Source organism: Anomalospiza imberbis, chromosome 18 (assembly GCF_031753505.1).
Source record: "Anomalospiza imberbis isolate Cuckoo-Finch-1a 21T00152 chromosome 18, ASM3175350v1, whole genome shotgun sequence".
In the NCBI taxonomy this organism is placed as follows: domain Eukaryota; kingdom Metazoa; phylum Chordata; class Aves; order Passeriformes; family Viduidae; genus Anomalospiza; species Anomalospiza imberbis.
Window position 1 is genome coordinate 3,904,487 of NC_089698.1, and position 19,855 is coordinate 3,924,341.

The 19,855-nt window shown below is 41.9% G+C and overlaps 1 protein-coding gene across 5 annotated transcripts in view; it reads right to left on the reverse strand.

The window, feature by feature from the left end:
- Positions 1 to 19,855, reverse strand: part of HECTD4 (HECT domain E3 ubiquitin protein ligase 4) — a 66,256-nt gene that overhangs the window by 31,248 nt on the left and 15,153 nt on the right. The window contains exons 6-31 of one of the 5 annotated variants that reach the window (XM_068208577.1): positions 19,552 to 19,690; positions 18,160 to 18,330; positions 17,183 to 17,375; positions 15,697 to 15,858; positions 15,488 to 15,601; positions 15,144 to 15,284; positions 14,580 to 14,812; positions 14,047 to 14,192; positions 12,209 to 12,279; positions 11,597 to 11,702; positions 10,888 to 11,008; positions 9,925 to 10,047; positions 8,627 to 8,751; positions 7,441 to 7,594; positions 7,054 to 7,154; positions 6,026 to 6,224; positions 5,003 to 5,149; positions 3,786 to 3,890; positions 2,994 to 3,157; positions 2,429 to 2,662; positions 2,103 to 2,295; positions 1,843 to 1,947; positions 1,671 to 1,759; positions 1,182 to 1,357; positions 378 to 513; positions 90 to 231 (exon numbers count right to left, since the gene is read on the reverse strand). In XM_068208577.1, coding sequence (XP_068064678.1) covers positions 90 to 231; positions 378 to 513; positions 1,182 to 1,357; positions 1,671 to 1,759; positions 1,843 to 1,947; positions 2,103 to 2,295; positions 2,429 to 2,662; positions 2,994 to 3,157; positions 3,786 to 3,890; positions 5,003 to 5,149; positions 6,026 to 6,224; positions 7,054 to 7,154; positions 7,441 to 7,594; positions 8,627 to 8,751; positions 9,925 to 10,047; positions 10,888 to 11,008; positions 11,597 to 11,702; positions 12,209 to 12,279; positions 14,047 to 14,192; positions 14,580 to 14,812; positions 15,144 to 15,284; positions 15,488 to 15,601; positions 15,697 to 15,858; positions 17,183 to 17,375; positions 18,160 to 18,330; positions 19,552 to 19,690 — 3,790 coding nt within the window. Of the gene's footprint in view, positions 1 to 89; positions 232 to 377; positions 514 to 1,181; positions 1,358 to 1,670; positions 1,760 to 1,842; positions 1,948 to 2,102; positions 2,296 to 2,428; positions 2,663 to 2,993; positions 3,158 to 3,785; positions 3,891 to 5,002; positions 5,150 to 6,025; positions 6,225 to 7,053; positions 7,155 to 7,440; positions 7,595 to 8,626; positions 8,752 to 9,918; positions 10,048 to 10,887; positions 11,009 to 11,596; positions 11,703 to 12,208; positions 12,280 to 14,046; positions 14,193 to 14,579; positions 14,813 to 15,143; positions 15,285 to 15,487; positions 15,602 to 15,696; positions 15,859 to 17,182; positions 17,376 to 18,159; positions 18,331 to 19,551; positions 19,691 to 19,855 lie in introns of those variants that run through there. The other 4 variants (XM_068208576.1, XM_068208579.1, XM_068208578.1 and 1 more) reach the window with 4 other exon arrangements.

Sequence of the window (19,855 nt, forward strand, 5' to 3'; positions counted from 1 at the left end):
TGAGGTTTGGGAGGGGATTTTTGTTAGACACAAACAAGGCACCTCCTGGTTTTGAGCAAGTTGGAATTTGAAATAAAATAACAACGTACAGCTTGGTCGGGGTTTGTCCCAATGAAGGCAAAGAGCTGTCCCAGCAGGACACTGTAGGTGGGTTTGTCCCTGCTGTCCTCGATGGCCAGGGACTGCAGCAGGGTGAAGGAGCTGCTCCTGTGGCTGGTGACGTGCCGGCGCCTGCGAGGGAACCGGAACGTTACACCTGGCAGCAGGAAGCTGATCCAACCACCACAAATGCTGCTGTGCTGGCAGTGATAAATTTGATCAAGATGATCACTGGGACAGCACAGAGGAGCGAAGGGAAGGAATAAAGCCTGCTGTACCTCTGGCTGGCCCGGGCAAACTCGATGTCCTCGTTGCCGATCATCTCCAGGTCGGACGGGGCGGACATGCTGCGCAGGAACACGGGCTGGCGCACGGTGTGGGAGATCACCTTGGTCTCAGAGGCTGATTTACAGGCTGAAGTATTATAAAATAGTAATAGAAAAGGTCATTCCTGGTGCAGGAAATTATTTATAAACTGGCTCTAAAATCACTGGTGGGTATCCCAGTGGAAGCTGAAACACAGGGCGGGGAAAATCCAGTCTAAGCAAGAACGTGCAACTCCGATCTGAGAATTTTCCTGATTTCAATTCCGTTGAGAGTTAAAGATTTGGAACTGAAGGACCCAATTCACAAACTTCCAAATGTATCTTTAAAAAATAATAATCAGCACATGTTAAGAATTACTCAAGGACAACTGCAAGTCACTCATGTTTTCATATGAAATATGTAAACAACGGAGTATGCAAGTTATAGCTCAGACATTATTAAATCTCACTATAAACAAAATACAAAACCAGCTCTGAGGATTTCCCTGTTTTCAAGTATTGTTTCAAATCAGATTTCTTTTCATTTGGTTAAGTATTTTTCCTCAATAGATCAGGAAGACTTACGTTTGAATTCCACGTATTATTACTCAGCTTTTTATTTGCCATCATCATGGCAATCAGAAAACAAAGACTCGACTTTATTTATTCTAACAGAATTAATTTAATTTAGGGGAAAAATAGTTTAATTTCAAGCAAAAGAGGAAAAAATAAGAAATAAAAGGTATCTTTAGAAAATTCTGTTAATGAGAGACGCACCTGGAGTCTCTGCAGGGGTCCCAGATATGCTCCTTGTGATCCCAGACTGTGCTGCAATGGTCACATGCAACAACAGCTCTGCTCTGTTCATCAAGCTCTTCACCAAGGTTTTTGTCTTTGCTAAGGGATGAGAGGTCTTCTGGATCAGTGAATTCACCTCTTGGAAAAACTTCTCCCTAGGATTATCAAAGGGAAGTAAAAGAAGCCAAGTCAATGTTTGAATGCTTTCAGAAAGGAAGTGTTACTGAGGGAAAGGTCAGCTAAAGACAACTTATGGCCTCAGCCTGTTCTATGCCAACAAAGGAGAAAGCAGAAAAATGGAAGAAATAAACAAGTGATTCCTTAGCAAACACAAGGAGTTGTAGGTAATAACATTAATATATTTAGCACAGAAGTTTCTAATCATTTCATCAGATTCTTTTTCCATTCTCCATGGAATTCCCCTGAAGCTGCCCCTCCTTTGAGGCCTAAAACTTCACTAATACTGACCTTAATGCCAGGACCACGTTCTCAAGATCACTCCCATCAAAAGAAACTTCCTTCATTGAACACAGAAGCTCCAGCTCCTTCATCTTGCTCTAAACAAAGGGAAGGAGAAGGATGAGCAGGTTTGGAGGAAGCAGAGTGAGGCACAAGCACCCACAGCAGCCCCAGGGCTCACCTCGTTGAAGTGATAATCATAAAAAAAGGGGACATTGTTCTCCAGCTTCCCGTGCATGGCATCATCCACCTCGTTCTGCCACTTCTGCTCCAGCTCAGCCACACTCTGACAAAGAGACAAAAAATCACACTTGTAGCACTTAAGATGCAGAAGGAATTTTAGAAGAAGAAATCTGAGAACATTTTGTATTTCTGTGGTGCTAAAATACATCTTTACTCCTAAAACAAGCCTTCTGTTGTTTTAAATAATTTTCTTTTTACCTGCAGTTGTCTCTCCATGGCATTCAGCTTCTTAAAGGTCTCTCCCATAATTTTACAAAGTAAATCATATTCCTCAGCGTGTTCCTCCTGATATTGGAAATTTATCAGGGACTGGAGAGCATCAACCAAATTGAGATGTTTAATCACACATGAAACCACCATCTCCTCCATCACTTCTGGCTGGATCACTTCCCTAGGGTTCCAGGGAAAGCCAAACTCATTAATCGGGAGTAAGAGACCAACTTGAACAATTCATATTCATAAATCATCAGATGCTGCATTCACAAACAAGGTTAAAAACCCAGAGGGAAACAAGGACTCCTTACTTTATACTGGGTCTAAATTGAGGCCGAGCACGTCCAGAAATTTCCCTGAGCTTGATCATGATTCCTGGGGGCAGCCTAATCCTGGGCAGGTCAAAATAGTGTCCAACAGGAGGCACAAGCACATCAGAGGGGTATGTGAATTCCCTGTCCTCCTCTATGGTGAGAGGCAATGGAGAAGGGCTTGGAGTAAGGGCTGGAGATATGACCCCATTGGCTTCCACCTGCCACTGGCACCTGCAAAAAGGAGTAAAAACCAATTAAAAGGATTTTTCCCCCTCTCTATTTCACCCCTCATTGAGAAAGACACTTCAGTAAACACATTACAAAGACTCAATATTAATATTTGAAGTGTGGCTTGTACCAAGCATAACCCAATCCTCCTTTTACTCTAAACCCCCCTATGTTTTAGAGAATATTCCCTCAGTTTTAGGCAACACAAACTGCTGAACAAACTACATGAAAAATGATCCAAACATCACCTTAAAGCACAAGACTTGAACATAAGAAGTCACTTCCTCTCAGAAAAAAAAAACCACTCAGATTAAAATGGATTTTTTTTTTTTACCTTTGTAAAAGTTTAGATCTTAAGAGCTCTTGACAAGTTTCTTCATCTTTGGTAATTTCTGGCCCATTGTACAAAATCCTCAGCATGGAACAGGCCAGCACAGAGAGGCCCAGGGCCAGGTCAACCAGGAATGGCAAACCTCCCGACACATCCTCTGAGGATTCCTGCAGCAGGAATAGGGAGAAGTTCAATCAATCCACCAGGAAGTCCTTTCCAAATGTAAGATATAGTTTGATACCAATCTTAACTCTTACACAAAAAATGCTTAACAATTAACAGCAACTTTTAAGAACAACTCAAGACAAGAAGTAAGGGATTTAACCATTATTTTCCTGAACCAAGAAGGAACAGGTGAAGTTATTTTTGGTTCAGTCACCCCAACTTGTAGTGGGATTCAAGATTCCCCGTGTTTGATCCCAGAACCCCTCCCCTCTCTTCTTCGTGGGCTGGAATCATTATTTCCTCAGGACTTCTCTGATTTTCAGGTTGTTACAAAGAGATCCTGACCCACAAGCAGCAAGAGATGCTGAAGTGGCCTCAGGAGATAGACAAGACACATTTGGTAACACTATTATCTCATGAATGCCTAATTGCCAGCCCATCCACAGGGATCTCTGCATCCCAAACTCCTTCCTTTCATTGCCAATTTATCTCACTGCCCAAACCAGTCACTGCTGGTTTCCACCTCAAACTGCCAAGCTGGAAGCACATTTCCAAGGATCTGGAATGTGTTCTGGCAGGCAGGAGGCAGTGGAAGCTGAAGCTCTCCCCGGGATTCTCCCCCTGGGATACCTGTGCTCGGACAGTGCAGGCAAAGCCCCACATGGCTTTGTCCGGAGTGTTGTGCTCGCGCCCACTCCGCATCTCAAAGGAGAACGTGACTGTGTCTCCTTCCACCTTCACACATCCACGGCAGGAAGGGGGGAAAGAAGAAAATAGATTTAATCATTGAGGCAAACAAACAGGTTTTTCACACGAGTGGTGATGACTTTTAATGACAGTTATCTGGGTTTTTTTTTAATCTCAAATAAAATATTCTGATTTTTTTTTTTTTTTTCCTTTTTGTAGAGGTGTCTTTTAGTGGAAAACTTAATTTTGCTGCTGGATGACTACAGTAAAACAGAAAGAACCACCATAGCAGTAAAATCAAAAGCAGAAATTATCAGTGTGTTACTTAGCCTTGATTTTCACTGTTTGTCGGCAAGAAACCAGGCAATAATTAACAATTCTTTTCCTGAAGGAAGACAGACAAGCTCTCCAATTAGAAAAATGCCAACCAATTAATCAAGGAGCTTGCTGAAAGAACAGCATCAAAACCTATGTGTGAAAAATAAACCAAATGCCCTTAATTGTGAACAATGGAGTTCTTGTCTGAAGTTGCTTTCCAGTTTACTACCTCTTGATTTCTTTTTACAATGTGTTTTTGTTATGTAAATAAGCCCAGTTTTAGCGTGGGACAATGTAGCAGCACAAATATATATTAAACAAAAAATCACACTGCAGAGAGTGTGAGGGGACACACTGCCAAAGCACTGAAATGCTGAGGTTTCAAGGAGTTTGAGAGATTCTTCTTAGCTTTACTGCCAAAAGCAACAGTGAAATTTTAAAATCCAACAGAAATGGTTGGATTTTATTTGTTACATTTGCTACTTGATATATTTGGGGGGGTATTATCCAAAAAATTGACTTTAAGAGAATCTGCCTAGAACTTCTCCTAGGAGGGTGTACTTAGGAGAAGAGCAGTGCCATTAGAGACTGCAGGACTCAAACATCTCCATCAGGAATTCCAGGAAGACACAAAACAAACTCCAAGGGAAGCATCACACGGAACACAGAGCCCAGTTTAAACTTCTCCCCCAGGGACACAACAGTTCACTGAGCAGGGATCTCATCACAGGGAACTGTACACTCAAAAGCTTGGAATGCATAGCTATGAGGGTAAAATGGGCTGGGCATGGTTTCCAAGGGGAATTTTCTATGGGAAAGAGAGGTGGATGGGAATACTGTACCTTCACTAAGTCCTTGGGCCACCCCGTTCCTAAGACACTACGGCTGCCATATCCCAGTGTATTGCCTCCATACTCAGCAACCTTCCTACTGTTTGTGCTAGGACCAGCATAGATCACCAACTTCAAAACATAAAATACACTGTTAGACTGTAAGAGAAAAACAAGAAAACCTAATAATAATAATAATACTTAGCACTTCCACCGCGCTTTCGACTCTCGAAGCGCTCCATGCACGTGAACCAATCCTCACAGGCTCGGTGAGGGCAGCAGGGTTAAGTATTATTATCCCCATTTTACAGATGGGGAAACTGAGGCACGCAGGGACTCAAGGGGCTTGGTCCCTGCTCATACAGCAGGACTGGGAACAGAGCAGGAGCAATCCTGACTGCCAGCCCTGAGGCAGAGAACAAACTCCTTCCCTAGCAGTGAGGGGATGATCCTGCTCCCAGCAAAGCCAAAGTTTTGTCAGTGACTTTGGTGGGATCAGAGTTTTTTTGGGGAGTTCAATATTAATGTCATCCCATTACTGATTAAAGATATTCCCATCAGTTATTTATGAGCATCGGGACTTGTTCTATGCCAAAGAATAAACAGCAGCACTCAGCAAGCAGCACAAGCAGCTAATACAAAGTGGATAAGTGCTATTGGTTGTTTTCCTAAAATTAAAATATTTGTTCCTATTAACCCAGGTAAACAAGCTCTTTATCATCAGGGAAAAAGGAACCTCTCCAGCTCTGCCCAGTTTAAACCAACTGTGCTGATCAAAGAAGGCAGCTGGATTAAAATTTAGGAAATAAGGAAAATTGAACATGAGTAAAAATGAGAAAAGTCAAACTTGGACAGTCTGAGCTAGCCTGAAATTATTCTTTAAAAAAAACAGAACTGAGAGAATTTCTGAGGGGAAAAACCAACCCAAACCACCCCTCAACCCCCCAGTCCCTCCCACACTTGTCCCATGGCAGAACTCCCACTTTTTGGAGGGAATTCCCTCATTGCAGAGGTGCTGAGCTGGCCCTTGCTTACCTTGTCATAATCATACTGGGAGGAGCATCTGTTGTCAAATCTAAGATACAAACAGCGGGCTCCTGGAATGTGGACAGTTTCCTTAAATTTATAGTTATCCCTGACAGGATGCACTGTCTCCACAGTCTTCCCAGCAGCCCAGGGAGCAGGGATTTTCAAACCAGTCAGGAATCCTGGCTCTTCCTTCTCTTCCAGCATCCTGAAAATAGAGTGAGAAATTGGGCCTAAAATACAGCACAGAGATTTCTGTCTTTCAATAAAGTACTTAAAAATCACCTCTCAGTATTGACACACAGAAACAAGGAGCTGACTCCTGGTTTTAGGCATGACTGTATTGAGGAAATTCAGATATTACATATATTATCATCATTATTCATACATTACATATACCCTTATTCACAAAAAATCCCATTATCATGAATTCTTTAGTATTTAATTTCTCTAATGCTGCAAATAAGCAATTTTATTTGATTTTAGCTGTTTGTTTCTGTTCCTAAGCAGGAGCTGGAAAACTTTGAGCTGAGACACAGCATTTAAATGCGGGAGTTAAAAATGTTATTTGTCTATAAATTAAACCATTTAATAGCTCTGCAATGGTTTTAATTCTGTATCTCATGCTGCCAGAGCAATTTACATTTTCTCTTGATGGTCCTCCTTAGCCTAATTTATTGTGAGAGGAACACTGAGATTTAATTTCTAATGCTTGAGGTGACGAAAAAAACCAAAACAAACCATATTCTGTGTAAACAACCTGAAGTTATTAATAGTTTACTTCTATATACAGAACAAAATTTGGAACTAACTGCCTTTTGCAAAAGCTTATATAAAACTGAGACAGCCTTAGGAATCATTCCAGCACACCACATTAACATTAACCACATTAACACACATTAACCACATTAACATTAACCACATTAACATTAAAAGTTAATTCAAATCAAACCTGCTGCTTTATCCCACAGCAATGGTCAAATAGACATTACAGTTCAGTTTATCCCATGAAAAGACCCAAATGTAAAGAAAATCACCTCTCATCAGGTAACTGCTTCCCCTTCTGCTCTGGAGCACAACTGGGGGAACTGTTCAGTTCTGAGAAAACTGGAGACTGGGTTTTAAGCAGCAGTGCAGTCTGTGGCCCAAAATACAAAGTGTTAGGGACATGCAAACTGTAAAGCATTTTAAGAGCTCATTATTGAAATAATTAACAATCCTATTGTTGTTATTGACAATAAATCATGACTGAGTAGCTCCTGGAGCAGTCAAATTTAACATTCAGCATGAGCAGCTTTGGCAGCTGTTGAGAAGCTCTGAACTCTGGTGTGTGGATGAGTCTCTGGGGGAAGCTGAGCAGCATTTTGGGGGCTGCAGGCCCCAGGTTTGGCCCTGGGCAGCCCAGGGTGGCACAGAGCCCGTACCTGGCTGGTGTAAAGGACCAGCTGCACCAGCTGAGGCATCAGGGCATCAGCCATGGTCAGGGTCTGCAGGTTTGGGTGCATCAGGGATGTCAGCAGCACAGGCAGCAGGTGGCCAAGCATGGTGGCCTTTGTGATCTGCTCCAGGCCTTTTAACCTGGAAGGAGAGCCAAAGTTACAGAGGAACAACTCTCTTCATAGAGCAGCACTTCTGCTTTTAGTCACTTCTGTTTCATCTTGTAACAGCAATTCAAAATTCAGCAGAGAATGTTTGTATTATATTAACAAAATCCCCAAAACAATCTTGAAACCACTACAATTTCTCCCAAGTGCCAGTGACCTTGAATTGCTGACAATTCTCACTGAACAATCTGAGAGCAAAGACAGTAAATCAACAGTTTAATAATTACTCAGAGAAGGATAAGCTCCCCTGGGCACAGGATGAAAGTCCCCATCAAACACAAATGCACCAGTGTGGATATCAGCTCCCAGCACATGGAGCTCAAAGGACTTGAAAACGATCTGCAGCTACAAAAATATATTTGAACATGAACTCATATGAAAATATCACCCAGGAATTGTGTGTTGTCAATAAACACAACTAATCTTGCAGGCACAAAGAAGCAGAAAGTGAAACCTGGAACACAGCTGGGACAGGGAGCTGTTTGCTTGAGGAGAGAAAAGTTCACAGCTTTTGTTTCCACCCCATTCCCGAGGTGCATTTTTAAGAGGAGGGGAGATGGGGAAGGGCAGGTGATGGGAAATGTGGGATATAAAACAACACCCAGGGACTGTCATGCATAAATATCTAATCCAGCTACTAGGGATGTAACGATCAAGAATTTTAAAATAAACAGATTGTTTTAGCTTACAGGAGTATTCCCAGCTAGTTACAGCTTATTTCCAGGTATCCTACTCATAAATACCATTATGACTGACTAAAAACTTCGCAATTTGAGGTTCCTACAGAAATATCAACCTACAGATGATCAGGACTGACACAGAGAGTGATTCTAAATTCTCCACCTGCTGAGTGCTAAACAACTGCTGCAGGAGGAAACAGCTCCTGTGCATTCAAAGCCCAAATATGAAGTGATAAAGAATAATTAATGCTAACTGTGCTTGTACAATAAGTCACAAAGAGCAGCAGTTCCCTGTTTCCAAATTAGGATCCTCCCACTTGTCTTACCTTTGCTCCCTGTCAGAAATGTCACTGTTAATTAGTGCTGTAGTGACTTGTTGCAGCATTTCTAAGACTTCATCGCATCCTGTCAGAATTTGTGTGGCAAGAGACAAAATGCTGGTCTTGAGTTCCTAAGTAAAGAAAAGTTACAGGATACTTAAATTCTTAAAGAATCCCCCCCCCAAAAAGGACAACAGAACAAAAAGATGGATTTCCAAATGAAAAGAATGATAATGTGACCTGGCAGGCCTGCAGCAGGAGATTCATCCAAGACTTAAATTTGATTAATGTTAAGCCCCAAAGTGCTGGGAGAAACTAGGTGCATGTTTTACAGGATGCACATCCAGTTTCTAGAGGGAAGGAAGCCCCAAGTCCAGCACAGGAGAGAGCTGAGAGCCAGCCAAGGTACAGGACTGGTGACACAATGTCCTAGCAGGGATGAGGAGCACTGCAGAGAGAGAAACTGAACAATGAACACGGCGTGAATAGTGAGACAAGAAAAATACTCCAATATTTAGCATTTACTCAATGAGCCTGAACAAATCACTTCCAACTGCAGCAGCTCACAAACACACACAGCCTCAAAGAGCGGCAGAGAAAACTGGCTTAGCACAATATCAGAAATTCAGAAATCACTTCCATTAGGGAAGAATTATTACCAAAACTACTCTGAGTAGACAACCTGCACTGCAGGGCAAACCTGGGAGCTGGATGAAGCAGTGTGAAATGCAGCATTTTAATAAACTTCTACCAACCAAAGCCTGTCCTCAAACCCTGTCCTCTAACAGCTTCCTTGCCACAAAATTTATCCTCTCTATTTCAGACAACTGATGGAGGTGGATCTGCACAAGCTTTGTTTGTTTAAACTGCAAAAATGCAATAGCCAGGGGGTAAGGCAATTAAGAAACCCCTTTTCTATTTATTTAATAGTATTTTTTTCAAGGACCACCTGAGTGATTTGGAGAGGAAAAAGAGTCTGGGGTAACGTGTCCAGGGAAGGAAAATCCCGTGCCACGAATCCTACTAGCACATACTAATTAAAATCGATTTAAAATCTCATTATACATATATTTAGGAAGGGAAGTGTCTGCTCTCACTGATAATAGGGAATGCAAGCTGGAATCCTGAACACAGAATAGCTGCAGATTTTACTCTGGACTGTTTTTCCCTGTTCTCCAGCTATTTAACTCTATCAAAAGGAAAAGAACCACCAGCAAACAGCAAATGCACTGCAGGAACAAGGTGTCACAGGCACACTGACTGGAGAGAGCCATACTAGAATAAAACTTGGTGTTTACCTGTACCTTCAATGTCTCTCCCTGCAAGGAGCTGTCACTGTCATCATTGTCATCAGGCTTAATCAAAATAGTGTTACTGAGGAGGTGGTTCTGCACAGCCATCAGGTACCGCAAGCACGAGGACGCAGCCTTGAACACAAATAAGTAAAACTTTGCATTATCCAAACCCTTCATCAACCCTGAGTCAGGCAAGCCTCAGACTTGGAAGATGGAGAGAGGGGAAAAGAAAAAAAGTTGAGGAAGAAGAAAAGAAAGAACAAAGAAATATTTTTACGTATTTAAGAATCCAGTTGCAAAATGCTGAATTTTGTGAAATAACTCGAAAATATAAAGAGGCAGCATAACTTTATTCATGTTTGGAACATTATAGCAATATTCAGAACTCTAAGAATTAATTAATTATGAAAAGATTGTGCCACCAGAGAGATAAATGTAATTCACACTCCTGAAGGTCATGGTTCCATGCCACTCCTCCTTCCCCACAGGCCAGGACATCCTGTCCCCTCCCAGTGTTTTTATGGAAGCTCAACCTGCCTGTCTCAGGGAGCTGATCCTGCTGAAAACACCTGCCCATAGGTTTACCATCAAATGTCAGCTTTAACTCATTCCTGTCTGTCACTGGTAATTCTTTCAGCCTGTATGAACCACAGCACACAAATGCACATTTGATTTTTTAAGCTGCTTTGAATATTGAGATCCACAAACTCTGCTTGAGCTGAACAGCAACCAGAGCAACTGGAAAATAAATCCATGTATAAACCCATTCCAGCATTACCGAACTATTTCCTTTGCTGTGAGAAATGACTCTTTCCTTCCCTGCACAGCACAAACAAAACACAATTCTTCTCCTGGATTTGTTAAGACACAACTATACAAGTTTCACCTTCTTGTACTCAGTGAAGAGGATGGATTCAAGGAGGAAAAGAAGCCAAAGGCAGAGATACTTTTATCAAAACACACTTTACTTACAGGCACAGTTGAAAGAAGCCTTTGAAAGTCATCTTTAGATACAGTTTGGCACTTGGTGATTAAGACACAAGATTCTCGGACAACAATCTTGAGGATGTAGTGCAAGAGCTCATCGTTGAGTCTTCCAGAGAGGCAAGAAAGGTGGAAAATGTTAATTATTAATTATTGTGCCTTTTGTACAGCTCAGCTCATTCTGCAAGCTGGATCTCAGATTATGGGAAACATAAACAAGGATCAAACTTCAAATTCAGACACAAAAAACCCCAAGGCTGAAACATTTAACAACAAGTACAACAGATTTCCAGGGGATTGCTGCACTGTGCTGATGTAAATCTCTGATTTCTTATGGCTCCTATAAAAGTCTCCTCCCAACTTGAACAGGTACTTGAGACTGGCAGTTTTACTGCTGGAAAGTCACCTATGATATGCAGAGAAATGCTATAAAATCATTATTTATGAAATTATCATTCAAATTTACCAAGAACATGGCAAGGAACAAGGAATTCCAAACCCAGTCTGGGTACAGAAGCATCCAAAGTTTGCCTGAAAACATCAAATCTCTCCCTCACCCTAATGAAACTTTCCCCCACAGACACAAACAACATTCAGGTCACACTGCAGGAACACACCAAGCAATTCCAGCAGAAGTTCCTGCAAGTTCACCTGAAGCAAGTAACAGAAAAATACCCTATAAACAGAGGCTTTTTACCTATAATGATCATCATCTTCACTTCCAAATCTGTTGTTCTGCAGCTGCTCAGCTAAATTGGTCAGGATAACATCCCGGAGCTGGGAGAGGCCACTGTTCCTCTCTCCTGAAAGGGAAATGAACTTTTGCAAAGCAGCATTTTACAGAACAGAATGTATTTCCCCAGTACCTCATTTAACACAGACTAGAGCGCAGGAACGGCTGCATTCCCAGGGTGACCAGAGCTGCTGTCCCAGACTGGGAGCACTTTCCCTGCCCGTGGCACTGTTGGAAATTCCCAACACATTCCCGTGAAGTAACAAATTACTGAGCATCAGCTGCTTCCAAGGCCAGATTCCCATTTCCTGGGGAACTCAAGGGCATTATTCCCCCTTCACTCAGGCCTAACATCACCTCTGATTACTGGGTACTTGCAAATATTCCTTTTCTCCACCTGACCTACTCTAGGCCATGCAACCTTTTGGAGCATTCTGTAATTTCCCAGAAAAGCATGGATTTAAAGCAGAGTAGCGCTCAATATCCCATACTGTTCTCTCTCCAAGCTTGAGATGTACTTTCATTTTTTTGTTCTCAGGAAAACCCCACTCTCACCTGGCAATAAGATATTCTCACCTTCAGTTAAGACCAATTTCAATAAATTATTGATTTCTGCTTCTCCAGGATACAGGATATTTAAGCCAGAGCTAAGGAAAAAATTAAACCATGCATTATTTGATGGATTTAGAAGTGAGCAAAACCATTTTAGTGGACATGTGACAAATGGCACCACACACTCAGCATCTGATGGAACATTTACAATGTGTGTGTAAAGGCTTAGAAGAGCATCCTCCAGATTTTAACATCAGTATTAGGATATAAGCAGCTGTTTTCTCCAGGAATCTCTTGTAATCAATTACATTTTATTGTTTAGTCCCAATGCTTCTCCAAGAGCTATTTCTTTCCCTCTGGAAAACTCCTCATTCATCACTTGCACACAGGGCAGCACAATCAGTTTGTAAAGAAACAGATGTCAGGAAAAATGATGATGGCTCAGAGAAAACCCCCAAAAACTCTGGTGATGGGCTAAGAGCTGAGACTTCTCTGTGCTAAGAACAGTGGAAAATATAAAAAAAGGAATAACTACTGCTACAGTTTTGTACTTTTTGGAGACTGGCTCTATAGAAGTCTTAGTTGAAGCTACACAGAAGATTCTGGAAGGAGCATTTCAGGAAAACCTCAGCTCTACATAAACATTCCAGGTGGAGACTTTTTCCCTCTAACTTGTGCTGAACTCTGTCCTTTCTATGTGAATTCCCCCATCGAGATCACAATCACTTCAAAGGAGCACTTCATGCCTGTCTGAAGTGCTGAAATTATTATGCAACTTTGCCATTTCCTTTCCCTTTTCTTTTTCAGTTACAGAAAAGAAAACTGGGATGTTTTTCAGCTTCACACTGTGAGCAGAGATTACTGCAGCTTCCTTCCCTTGGGCTCATGCTGATCCACTCTGATAGAAACCTCAGGAAAAGTTATCACACGTTGCCAGCTCCCTTTGAGGGTTCCACTGGCACCAGAATCCCCCAAGGAGGAAAGAGGAGGAAGGAAACATCACCCACTGCCCACCTTGGAGCTGTTTAACAAGGCACTGGAACACACAGGTATTACAAGATATCCATGCAGGTGAAGGAGACACTCCTCCCTGTCAGAAAGCACAACCCTGAAAATGCCAGGTAATCCTCCTGAGCCAAACTATTCTTCACTCAGAGTCGCACAGAGCCACAGAAATTTGGAATGTCGTGATTCACACCAAGAAAATGTAGGTTGATCTTCAAAAAATTTTGTTCTCAACCTCTGGAGCACTTCCCACTGGAAAATGCAGGTTCTGTTTGTCCTTGGCACACTGGAGCCAGCATTCCTTGGGCCTGAGGTTTCCATTATCTCCTTTTCAGGAGATACAACCACACTCTTTTTTTCCCCTGGGCTTTCAGTCTCAGAGCATTGCTCCAGTATTATTAACCCCTCCAGTATTACAAACCCTGCTTCTGCTGATGTTCCTTTTGTTCAGGAGAACTCCAGTGCTACCACTGAGGTAAGAGCTGCCAACACCAGCTGTGCCTTTCCCTGAACTCCACAGCAGCCAAATAAGGAACTCATTCAAGGAAACTTTGCTTGAATTTAGCAACTATTTTACAATAAACACTTAAAAAATTCCTTAAGAAAGCAAGTAAAAAAGAACCAAATTAAAATAAGAAAGTAATTACTACCCGTTATTTCATTAAGACCAACACATTGTATTTCTCTTCTTCCACACACTGTAATTAATTTTATCATATTATGTCTTAAAATCCATCACACTACATTTTCTCATATGAATGCAAAATTAAACTAAACCCAGTGTGAATGTTCATCTGTCACTACACTTCAAAGAAACTAAATTCTAAGTTAAGTTGAACTTGATAAAAGATATTCACCTAATAGCCAGACAAACTTCCTTCTGGATTTCAGAGCAGATCTGATCCCTTGGGGCCATCAGTAACTGCCACAGTAGCAGCCCGGACCTTCTGACAATGTCTCTGTTCCTTTCAGTTTGGGGGCTGAAGAAAAATTTAAAAACCACCTAGGAAAAATTAAAGACAAAAATATTAATATAAAAATTATAAACATTACTTACATTAACTTATTTTCTGCAGTCAGTTTCTCAAAATATTTGTGCGGATCTAGAAATCTGAGTGTCAGAATCCGATTTTGAATCAAAAAATGGAGGGGAAGGAATACAAAGAAAGAAGGATATAACCTCTCTGTGTTTTACTTTATAGATATTTTAAATTAGGGCTCTTAAATGAATATATAAAATATTGCAAAGCCACTGCTAAATCAACTTCCATTACATGGATTCCAATGGATAAAAAAAATTAAATAAAAATGAAACCCCTGGTTGCCTGTACTCCAAACCAAGTTTTTCATTTTTCCATGTGAATTTTGAAGCCCATTTAAGGTTCTGTACCTGGAAGACAACGAGGATGCAGCGGATGATGCAGGTGTCTCCATTGACCATGGCCTTCTCCATAATGTCACAGATGCTGCTCAGGTGATGGGCTTCAATGGGATGCTGCTTGCCCAAAAAATTGCTGATGGGGAGGTTGTTGCTGGCTGCCAGGAGGTTGAGTTGGTGGATGCACATGGCACCAACATGGTGCAGTAACTGGTTAATGACCTCATTTGTGGTTGTTGCATCCCCTGCAAGGAGAGGAGAGTTCAAATGCTGTCTATAGACAGACTGGATTATCAGCCTTTGCTTCTAAAATGCAATACATCAACTTCAGGGCATAAAAGGATTACCCAAACCACCTTTTTATTGTGCTGAAGGCAGCAAGAATCTGCAATCTTCCCCACATCTCGCTTTGTACTTTTCCCTCTCTTAAATGAAAGCTAAACCATGACCAATATGTACAACTCTTTTCAGGAATTATCTCAGCTTTTAACAGCAAGGCAGTTTCTGTCTGCTCTCTGCCACTCCTCTGTTTCATTTCCCCTTTGCACAAAGTGCTGACTCGTGGGTTCCCCTCACCTTTGGGCTCTGCGATGACGTGACTCACTCCCAGCCTCTGGCACACACAGTGGAATGCCTGGTTCCCAGGATTGCACCACTGATCAATATAATCATTGGAGCACGTCCAGATCATGTTATTCATTGTATCATAACAGGCACCTGAGAGAAGGAAAATGTTTCACACATCAATTTAGTAGGAAACCAGACTGAAGTATCTTTATAGGCATCATAAATCCAAACTATTTGCTTTAAAAGTTTATTTAAACCACGGGCATGCAACCCCACCCCACTGCAGAGTTGCTGACTGCAAATTCAAACCCAGATGGATCATTTAGGATCTGAGGAATTGCTATATTCCTTACCAAGCCCAGGCACCAGAGCCCCCCGTCCGAGCGAGCTGCCCGCAGCATCGATGAGATCTGCCCTGCTGGTGAACTGCCCATCCGAGATGTTGAACACCAGGCTGGAGGCAAGAACTACACACAAACACAGCTCCAATCAATTCCTGAGAAGTTTATTGCATTCCAGACAGCCAAGGACTCCCAGTCTGCCACTAATGGCTCTGACTTACTTTTTAAGGAGGACAAAGCGCTGGTGCCCCCGAAGAGCGAGCGCGTGGCCGAGCTGCCCGAGCCCCCCGGGGGTGGCACCAGCATCACCAGGTACGTGCCACACGTGTAGATGGGGGTCTTCCTCAGCATCTTCAGGGGCAGCCCGCAGCTCGTGTTGGCAGCTGCAACGTGCACCAGAGAAAGGTCACAAACTGCTCTTCTGCAGAACAAGGCAGAGCTCTGCTCGGGGCTTCAAAGGAATCCATATTTAGAAGCTTTGTTGAGAAGTTTCTACAGAATTCCAGAATGGTTTGGATCAAGATCATCCCATTCCAACCTCGTGGACAGGGATACCCCTTCCACAAGACCAGGTTGCTCAGAGCTCCATGAACCTGGCCTTGAGCATTTCCAGGGATGGGGCATTCACGACTTCTCTGCGGCCTCCCAACATCACACATTCACCATCAATCCCCACAAGGCTACAAAGAGTTATTCAACTAAAGAAAACAACTTCAAAATAAAATAAATAAAAAATTAGGCATAACCAAAACTATTAAGAGTTGTGTGGTGATAATTACATTGAAAGCACTTGGAGCCAAATGATCTCCTCACATACAGAGATCACTTGAGATTCACTATGCATTTACTATTTTAAGTTCTCTTGCTCCTCATGAAACATGGACAGCCCAAATGATCCCCTTCCTGCGACAGCTGATCAACACTTTTTGAGTGCTGACTCAAGAATTAGCCAAGAATAGCCACTTACTCTCCTTTTTTTGTAGCACTTGAGCTGTTAAATGGCAAAACACAACCTTTAAAATAGCTCTCTGAGCTAACTCCTTGCCAAATTCCCTGGAAGCAGAGCCATTTCATGTATAATTTATTTTTATGGAAATACTTTCAATTGTCTCAAATTGAAGAAAGAAAACTCATGTACTTGTGAAGGAAGAAGAGAAATAATTCAAGATAAACTGAATAAAATCTTCAGACAAATCTAACAAAGCTCCAGATCATCCTGAAAGCCATCAGTGAAGCTCATTCAAGATTCCCTCATTCACTCGGGTTGTTTCCCTAAAAGAATACCCAAACGTTGTGCAGATGACCTCAAAAAAATGCAAAATCTCCTAAGATTTGTAATATTCCAGTGACTGGTGAAGCAAGCATTCCATTTTCTAACCTGCAGGCCATTTTTACACACCAATTAGAAGCCCAGTTGAGCTGCAAGCTGAGAAATGCAACTACCAGATTCCCCAAACTAATTCAATGATGGAACTGGAAAAGGATGCTTCCCATTTTCCATCCCTAAACTTTCCCTACAATCCTAATTTAGCAAAGGAACTGATAATTCCAGCATTAAGCAAATACTGTGCGGATCTTCCAACTACGTATTTGGGGAAAAAAGAAAAATCACACCCTTTTATTTTTTTTAAAGCTGTCCTAAGAGGTCAGTAATAAGCAGGATGGATGCTGTGTGTGGTAAGAAATGAAAAGTGAAGTGTTTCTGACCTGCCTGGTCCTCCTTGAGGGTGTTGGAGATGGTGGAGCCTGTGAGAGCAGCGAGGGTGGCCGAGGGGGAGGCACGGTAACGGGACAGACGGCTCAGCAGCATCTCATTGATGCTCTTGGCAGATTCCCCCTCTTTCCTCATCAGGATAATTCTTTCCTGCAGAGGATTTGCTATACAAATGCCATTTTCTACCTGGTAAAATGAGGGGGAAAAAAATACTTTAGATGTCGGAATTCATAGGTGAGAGATCACTCAAATTGTATCAAGTAGGAATACAAAGTGAAACTTTGCTGACAGAAGACCTTGCAAAAACAAAGTCCTGAAAGCAAGACAGGAGTATTTTTTTGTTTGTGACTTCTTGGTTCAATAGAATAATTTAACAGAAGATACCTAACGTCTTTGAAATATTTAATAGGGTATCTTCTATTTATGCCTGTTCTTAAAACCAGAACTGCTTGTCGTAAACTTGAGTTTATTTAGAAAACTCTGCTTAAAAATATATAATCCTCTTGTATTTTCTTAGCAGTGCTTCACTTGCAAATCATTTGGCTCAATCATTTTTCTAGGCAAAAAGTGAGAGCAATGATTTCTTCAGACCATGATGTTCAGGGGATGTTTTACTGCAGATTGCATCTCTTAATGAAGATGTGATTTAGAGCGTTAGGGATTTTCCATGAGTTGTACTACTACAGCCTCCCAATTCCAGCTCCACCATCCCACTCCATCCTCCTCTGCTGAGCAGAAATACAGACATAAAAAACACATTTTATGCTACAAGAGAATTCATATTGCTAAATATAATAATCATCTGGAGATGGAATGGGACAGTCCACCTTCTGTTCTGTTATTTCACACAAATCCATTCAGATCATGCCCATAAATATCCAAACCTAATATATCAATTAAAAATGCTGATATTTAATTAAACTGGGTTATGCTATCAACATCAGGCATAGGAAACACACGATTTGCTTACTATAATTTCAAAAATATCCATAAAGACAGAGTGGCCTTTGGGGGTTTTTTCGTTGAGGCTTGCAGGAGACCAAATCCAGTAGAAAAAGGTGCCATCTGAAGAAAGATGCACGGTGGTCATAGTGCTGCCAACTGGGAAGTGATTTACTGGCATTGGGATTATCTGACATACCTATGAGACAGAAAGCATCTTAACAGGTCTGATTTTGCAGTTTGGCCTTACAAGTATGAACAGCATGAAAAATATATAGAGATCAAATGCAGTTAGTGCAGAAGAGGCTTAATATTGGACTTAGTGGTAGCATTACATTGATTTATTACCAACAGCTATTCTGTGATATTTGCCAAATATCCAAACCAGCTCATAGATCTCAAATTTAACCTATCTAAAAATAAAAGGATCATCTCCTCTCTAATGATGGAGAACAAACCCACAGTACCACAAGGAAAATACACATCCTATTGAGTCTCCTACTTTCTGCAACTTCTCTCAAACATTGCTTGAAACTTGAGAAGGAAAGGGGAATCTAAACATTCTCAGTGTCAGGAAACACACTGGACATAAATGTGTATATCCATCCTTAAAACCACAGAAGGAAAAACCCCAAATAAACAAACTACCCCGGTTTTACAAAGGGCAACAGTTGTTTATCGACAAATCACAACCAGATCTGAAATAACACCTGAATTTTGGGACAGGGGAAGAACACAAAGCTGCTCAGGAAGAACACATTCTTGATTTAAAACCAAGTCAATTCTGCTGTTGTTTGATTGTTTTAAGAAGTGACCACACTGGAATCATGGAATATCCTGAGTGGGAAGGGACCCACAGGAACATTATCAAACTCTGGCCCTGTACAGACAGGCCAACAATCCCACCCTGTGCATCCCTGGGAGCAGTGTCCAAATGCTCCTGGAGCTCTGGCAGCCTTGACCATTCCCTGGGGAGCCTGGGCAGTGTCCCAATACCTTCTGGAGGAAGAACCTTCCCCTGATACCCAACCTAACCCTGTTCTGACACAGCTCCAGCTGTTCCCTGGGTCCTGTCCCTGCTCACAGAGAGCAGAGATTAGAGCTGCCCCCCCTGAGGAAGCTGTGGATTGGGCTGAGGTCTCCCCTCAGTCTCCTCCAGGCTGAACAAGCTCTACCAGTACCCCATAATATAGAACAGTGTAATTATAGATAAATACATATATTTATATATAAAAGACACACTGTAACAGTAACATCCCTAGCATAACTTACACATTCACCACCCAGTCACTTCAAGGTGGGGTAAGAAAAACGCGGTTTCGCAAAATAAGAAACTTCAGAGATAAAAGTAATTAAAGCTAAAATGTGTGTGATTCATTCAGCCTGCTTTGCTCCTGTCCCATAACACTGTCCCCTTTACCTGCAGGGTATGTTGATCCACGAGCTGGAACAGGTAGTGGGGTTTGCTATCAAAAGACACGGGCCGATGGAGGAGTTTGCCGTTGCCAAAAGCCACCCAGCCCGTCTCCAGCTCCTCGTTCCGACAGTACACAAACCCCCTGGAAAAAACCCACCAGGATGTTCAAACTCCTTCAACCCTGCCCTGCTTCTTTGGGTTTTATTTCAAATAACAACCACAATGCAACCACAGTGTTGAACTTTGACTGAACTTATATTCAAGTCAGCAATTTTTGTTGTGAAAGGCTTTAAGCATAAAAAGCCTC